The 7,180-nt window shown below is 40.8% G+C and overlaps 1 protein-coding gene across 1 annotated transcript; it reads left to right on the plus strand.

The window, feature by feature from the left end:
* The first annotated feature begins 604 nt into the window (after positions 1 to 604).
* LOC140723078 (cytochrome c oxidase subunit 8A, mitochondrial) lies at positions 605 to 1,972 on the plus strand. Its single transcript, XM_073037699.1, has 2 exons — positions 605 to 1,066; positions 1,673 to 1,972. Exons 1-2 carry the CDS (start codon positions 956 to 958, stop codon positions 1,766 to 1,768), a joined length of 207 nt encoding a protein of 68 aa, XP_072893800.1. The 5' UTR covers positions 605 to 955; the 3' UTR covers positions 1,769 to 1,972.
* Positions 1,973 to 7,180: the final 5,208 nt, after the last annotated feature.

The raw sequence follows: 7,180 nt of genomic DNA on the forward strand, positions 1-7,180 counted from the left end.
CACATACACAATAAGATAAAGAACTCAATAATAAAAATACAATAAATATAACACATTATATAGTTTATATGCACATATTGATTATATGTCCCTAAAGTGACGCTAGGCACAGGAGTGTCTGCAGAGTAACGAGGCAAGTGAAATTTTAACTTTATTCTTATCCCTAAGGTTAGAGCACCGGACAAAACTTTGCATTCATAGAGGCATTGGGATGTATTATCAATGTGAAAATCTGTATAAAAGTTCCATCAAATAGAATTTCCAGCACTGTTAATTATGCACAATTATTAATTTTAATAATAATAATAACCGATTTATAGAGCAGTTTCCAGACAGACGATGGAATTCAAAGTGTTTTACAATGGGATAAAGTGCAAACATGAAAATTAATAAAAGATAAAAAGATGTTGGTTAAAAGCAAGGTTAAATAAATAGGTTTTGATCTGATGTTTAAACGTGTTGACTGAGCCTGCATCCCTTATAGTTTTAGATGTTGAATTCCACAGTTTGGGGCGTAGTTCAGAAAAGCTGACATGCCAATTATCTTTTGAGGGAGATTGTTTAAATTTAAGAGACCGGTGGAAGAAGACCTGAGAGCTCGAACAGATTATAAAACAAAAGCGATTCTGTGATGTACGGTTCTCCAGTCCCAGACCATTGAGAGCTTTAAAAACAAGTAAATTAATTTTTGAAATCAATTCTAAAAGACGCAGGAAGCCAATGTGGATTAGCTAACAGGACTGAGATGTTCCCTCATCTAAATAAAGTGAGTTGGAATAATTTGATGTTGAATGTGATACTCAAAGTTTCTGCTAGCAGACGTGCCTAACTGGTCCTGCCTCTCCGGGACAAATCACAAATTGCCAAATTACACAGCCCCCGTCAGTTTGGCGCTGACCGTGAGAAATCCAAGTCACAGTTTGAACCGAGGAGTGCACAGAGAAAAAGCAAAGATATGTCGGGCGTTCTCCGAGGACTGTTTGGCTGCCGTTTGTCGGTGACGCAGACCTTAATGCAAAAGGCGAATATTCACGTAAAACCGCCAAAAGAGAAAATCGGCCCTTTGGTAAGTTTGTATCCATGGCACCGCCATGTCTTCTCCTGTGCAACCTGGTGTCTGTCACGTAGGCCCACAGTAGAAAAAAAAACTTTATTTTCAAAATTACTCCAAAATAAAGCTGCCCGAAGACGAGATTTTGTAAAATCCGATTTCGGAGTTACAAGTCATCAAAGGTTACGGAGAGAAGGCAGGAGAGTGAGGGTTGCGAAGGAAAGTGAATAAGTCATAACGGAATGATGGTGCAGTCTCGATGGGCCGAATAGCCAAATCCTGCTCTTATGTTCTGTGGTCCGATGGTCGCACGGAAATTTTGAGTTTTGCACAGTTTATTAAACCCAACGAACTTTGAAATCCACACCGTTATTTTGCTCGCTTTTTAACGGGTCTTTCAGGAATATATTTTTCCTTGCCCTAGTTCATCAAAGTATGTTAAATAATTTACTCTCCTTTTCTTAAGGTAAAAATTGGGTTGTTAACGTTTTTGCTCCCTCTCTGTAAAATCTTAACGCTTGTCGGTGATTTTTTTGGCACTGCACAGATTTCGGTATCGATAAAGTGGTAACGTAGTGTTTATCTCCGAGTTAAATGTGTTTCTTTGTGTGGCTTTTACAGAAGACAGTTCTGTGCCTGTCGGTGTTCGCATTGAGCCTGCTTGGACCAGCAGGTTGGATTCTGCATCATCTGCCGGAATACCGCAAAAGAAATTAAAGGGAACAGAGAGGGTTTGTGGTCGACTGCTTTCAGACCCCGGTTATATTTAGAATCTGAGGTTGAAAGAACATTACGGGGACAACAATGTGCTCTCTGTTGCTGTAGTCTTTATCCCAGCTGTCTCCCGTGCCTTGCAACTCGGGGAAGCGTTCCTTCTGTTTCTGCATGTTAAATAAAAACATCCGCTAAGAGTTACTACAACCTTAGTTAGCCTTGTCTATTTATACATCTTAATTTGCAGGCACATACACCGGAGACTGCACCCTACTCACTCTGAACTAGATTTAATATCACCGGCATATGTCGTGAAATTTGTTAACTTTACGAGAACAGTATAATGAATTACATGATAAATAATTGAGAAAAAACTGAGTTATATTAAATATATAATGTCCATTAAATAAATAGTTAAGTTATAAATAAGTAGTACAAAATAACAGAAATAAAACAAAGTAGTGAGATAGTGTTCATGGGTTCAATGCCTATTTAGAAATCAGGTGGCAGAGGGGAAATAGCTGTTCCTGAAACACTCAGTGTGTGCCTTCAGATTTCTGTACTTGCTTCCCACCGGTATCATTGTGCACAGGGCACGGCCTGGCTGGTGGGGATCCGTAACGGTGGGCGCCTCCTTCCTAAGCCTCATACAGCGCTCTCTGGAGCAGTGCAGTTGTCTTAGTCTATTACTAAAAGTTCATCTCTGTTCAGCCAAGATGTGTTGGACACCATGAAGTCCAACTTAGATACTATGATCCCATCTAGATCCTAGTTGATCCATATCATACTTCTTCTGGCGTCCCTCCTCCTTCCCTTTCTCCCATGGCCCACTTTCCTCTCTTATCAGATTCCTTTTTCTCCAACCCTTTACCTTTTCCACCTATCACCTCCCACCTGTGCCCTTCCTCCTTCCCTTTCTCCCATGGTGACTCTCCTCATCTGTCCGGTTCTTTCAGAGCAGGACCTCCAAGATAGTAATCTCTGGATTACTCCCAGTGACACATGCTGGTCAGGGCAGGAACAGGATGATTTGGCAGATGGAAGAGTGGTTAAGGAACTGGTGCAGGGGACAGGGATTCAGATTTCTGAATCACTGGGATCTGTTCTGGGGAAGGTGTGACCTGTACAAAAGGGGCAGGTTACCCCTGAACCTGAGGGGAAGCAATATCCATGCTGGCTGGTTTGCTTGAACTGTTGGGGAGGGTTTAAACAAAATCGGCAGAGAGATGGGAACTGGAATGATAGGGCTGAGGATGGGGCCGTAGATAAACAACCAGATAGGTAGACAGATAGGTACTTTATTGATCCCACAGCAAATTAGTGTCACAGTAGCATTACAAGTGCACAGATACACAAGTATTAGAAGAGAAGTAAGAAAGAGTAAAAATTAATTTACCTCAAACAGTCTAACAGGAGGGTATCATCCCTTCCCCAGCTATAAGTTGACTTGTTATAGAGTCAAATGGCTGAGGGTAAGAATGACCTCATATATAGCACTCTTTGGAGCAGCACAGTCGTCTTAGTCTATTACTAAAAGTGCTCCTCTGTTCAGACAAGATGGCATGCAGAGGGTGAGAAACATTGTACAGAATTGCCTGGATTTTCCATAGGGTTCTTTGTTCCACTTTCGTCTCCAGTGTGTCCAGTTTGACTCTTATAACAATTCCAGCCTTTCTAATCAGTTTATTGAGCCTGTTGGCATCACCCATGTTGATACCATTGTTCCAGCACACCACTGCATAGACGATTATATTGGTGACAACAGACTGGTAAAAAATTTAAAGGAGACGCCTGCATACTCCAAAGGACCTCAATCTCCTCCGGAAGTAGAGACGACTCTGGCCATTCTTGTACACAGTCTCTGTGTTGGCGCTTCACTCAAGTCTCTCATCCAGGTGCACCCTAGGTACATGTTGGTCCTCACCACATCCATGTCTTAACCAACAAAAGCGACAGGGAGCAGTGCAGGCCTAAAGTCCATCACCATCTCCTTTGTCATACTGATGTTGAAGCAGTGTATAGTGAGACTGTGAGTAAAGACAGGCAGATAATAGGACACAATTGTAGTCAGCGGGATACTTTGCAATGTAACAGATTAAATTGAAAAGGGTGGTGAATACAAGTCTGAAGATGTAATATTTTAATGCACGCACTATACGGAATAAGGAAGATGATCTTGTAGCGCAATTAGAGATTGGCAGGTATGACGTTATGAGTGTCACTGAGTCATGGCTGAAAGAAAATTATAGCTGGGAGCTTAATATCCAAGGGTACACATTGTATTGAAAGGACAGGCATGTAGGCAGAGGGTGTGGTATGGCTCCGTTAGTAAAAAGTGAAATCAAATCCTTAGAAACAGGTGACATAGGATCAGAAGATGTAGAACCGTTGTGGGCAGAGTTAAGACATTTTAAGGGTAAAAGACCTTGATGGGAGTTATATACAGATCTCAAACAGCAGTAAAGATGTGGACTACAAATTACAATGGAAGATAGAGGCAATGTTACAATAGTTGTGGGGGATTTCAATTTGCAAGTAGATTGGGAAAATCAGCTTGGTGCTGGATCCCAAGAGTGAGAATTTGTAGAATGCCTATGAGATGCATTCTTAGAGCAGTTGGTGGTTGAGCCCACTTAGGGAAAGACCATACTTTTTGTAAAGGTGTTTGTAATAACCCTGATTTGATTAGAGAGCTTAAGGTAAAGGAATCCTTATGAGTCAGTGATCATAATATAATTCACCCTGCAATTTGAGAGTTTGAAGACGAAGTCTGATGTGTCTGTATTACAGCTGTTATGAATGTACCACAGCTCTGAGGGGCCGAAGGGTGCAGGACCAGCCCCCTCCTTCCGGAGAATCGCAAGATCGCTATTAATTCGGGTCTTGGACCCAGGAAATGAGAGACAATGCAACGGATTTGACCATTGTTCTTAGAGGCACCTGTGTGAATTGCAACTCTATAGTACGTGCCAGCTATCAGGGACATGGACACCCTCGGGCAATGTGGGGGTGGGGATTGTATCACCCTACCTTGATTGACATTTACAGATCTGCCAGCCATGATAAAACGGAGACTGCAGGAGGCAGTACTCCAGCAACGCACCAGACGGAGACACCATCACTCATCGTTCCCGTAAGACTGAAGGAGAGAAAAGATGAAATATAAAGGTCAGCTAAAAGACAATGTGAAATGTTTTTTCAGATATATAAAGAATAAAAGAGAGGGGAGAATGATGCTGGGGGGGATAGTAATGTTTTATTCCTGCCCACGATGTTCAGCTGAACACCACAAGCAACAAAACAACAACAAAACAAGCCCCTCCCCTCCTTTACAAATAACAACAACCACTCACCTATAACTGTCCCTTATCCCTAACCTGTCCCCTAACCCCCAACATACCCAATTTCCCTCAGGATCAATAAAGTATGTCTGTCTGTCTGTCATTGTCATAATTCTACTACTCCTTACTTCTAACTGTCCTTATCCCTGACTCCCTGTGCTGTCCCCAAATCCATCCCAACAACTCTAAAAATTAAATAACTCAAGAGTTATGATCTTGACAGACTTTGGAACTCAATAGCCATCTTGACCTAAAAAAGTGATTGTAAGCCCATCCACCATCTTGGTTTTGCTATCCCCAAATCTCAATCTTCACTAAATCTATGAATGTCAGCTTTAAAATTGCTTTTGTTGGAGGTTGTGGGGGTAGTGGTATCACTGATAGGGAACAGTAGCTGGTAGTAAGGTATTCTACATTTCCATTAGATTTGGGTAAAGAAGTTCTTCCTGATATTCTCCATATTTGTACTGGTTCCAACTACAAGATGCTCTTGACTGCACAATCAGAGAAAAGAGTTTTACTCTATTTATTTTCTTTGATCCTTTCACCATCTGAAATATCTGAAGTAAATTATTTCTTAAACATCCAACCAAGGAAACACAAACCCCATTAAAGCAATCCATCATTTATTTACTCTTAAACTAAACTATATGATACATAGCAAGTGCTATACATTATATTTATATATAATCATATATTTATACACACATTATTATATGTGATATAATATATTGGACCAATACATTTTGGCCCAATTAAGCAGTTGTCCCAATTTGTTAAAATTTCATCAAAATAGTTAAAAGGAGCTATTTAACTGCTAAAAAATTATGTATTTATATGAAATACTGATCAATCTAGAATACTACCAATACCTCTACAGTACTATAAACTGCATATTAGTTCCTAATACTTATCGACAGAGGAATTTATCCAGTGTATTCTGCCATGTTCTTTTGATTGATTGTAAATGAACAAAATCAGTGCAGACACTTAGTGCAGACAAACAGACTGCCTTCGCATAAAGCTTTCAAAGATTACATCCTCCAAATCTTCATTTTCATTGTAGCATTCAATGATGAATGGCAATACTTTCAAATTCTTTGTAATTCCAAACTCGTCTCATTTTTGCTCTTGGCCATTTCTGGTATCTCCAAATCGGAATGCTTGAAACTGAGGTGAGAAAACAGTTCAGAATTGTCCTACCTGCTTATTTCTTGCCAACTATCAATGACAAAATAACTGGATTTTTGCACACAAACACACAGAACTGATAAGCGATACCAATCCATCAGGGTGCTAGGGTGGAGATGCATCTTATCCAAAAGAGGTATAAGGTGGCCTACAGGTCACCCCTGGGCTAGGTGTAGCACCTGCTTATTCCCTCCGATCAGGGTCACGTGAAGCCATGGGAGGACGTAGTGGATGGTCGTATGATCCTGGTTATGTGACACTGACACCAGATTGACAATCTCTGAAGAGTATTGATAATGGTTGGGGTGGAAGGTTACCTGCCTGGTAAAGACACTGCCCAGAAGAAGGCAATGATAAACCACTTCTGTAAAAAAATTTGCCAAGAACAATCATGGCCATGGAAAGACCACGATCACCCATGTTATACAACACACACACATAATGATTGAAACAATACGTAAAATAAACCATACAGAATCTTTGACTTTAAAATTAAAGGCTCAGTGCACTAAAGCAAGGAAGGTGTGGTAAATATTTAAAACTCACTTATTTCCCAGAACAAAATCTGTAATAAGGAGAAATGATCAAAGCTAGAACTGCCGACGATATTGAGATATTTATATACTTATTTACAGCCCTAAGCCGCTGGTGCTTAGGGGAGCAATGAAAGCCCTCCATCTCTGCCTGTCTTGATCTTGGCAGTGCCGAGGGCTTCCTTCATCGTGCCAGTAGCTTCCTCTCGGTTTTCACTACTGTCAGCCATGCAAGTCCCAAGTGGAGACAAAGGAGCACACACAAATGTGGAAGAGTTCTGCATTGCTGTTTCCATAACAGTTCTGTTTGACCAGGCAGGATTGTTAGCCCTGAGCTGAACTCCAAAAAC

This window comes from Hemitrygon akajei, chromosome 3, assembly GCF_048418815.1.
Source record: "Hemitrygon akajei chromosome 3, sHemAka1.3, whole genome shotgun sequence".
NCBI lineage: Eukaryota > Metazoa > Chordata > Chondrichthyes > Myliobatiformes > Dasyatidae > Hemitrygon > Hemitrygon akajei.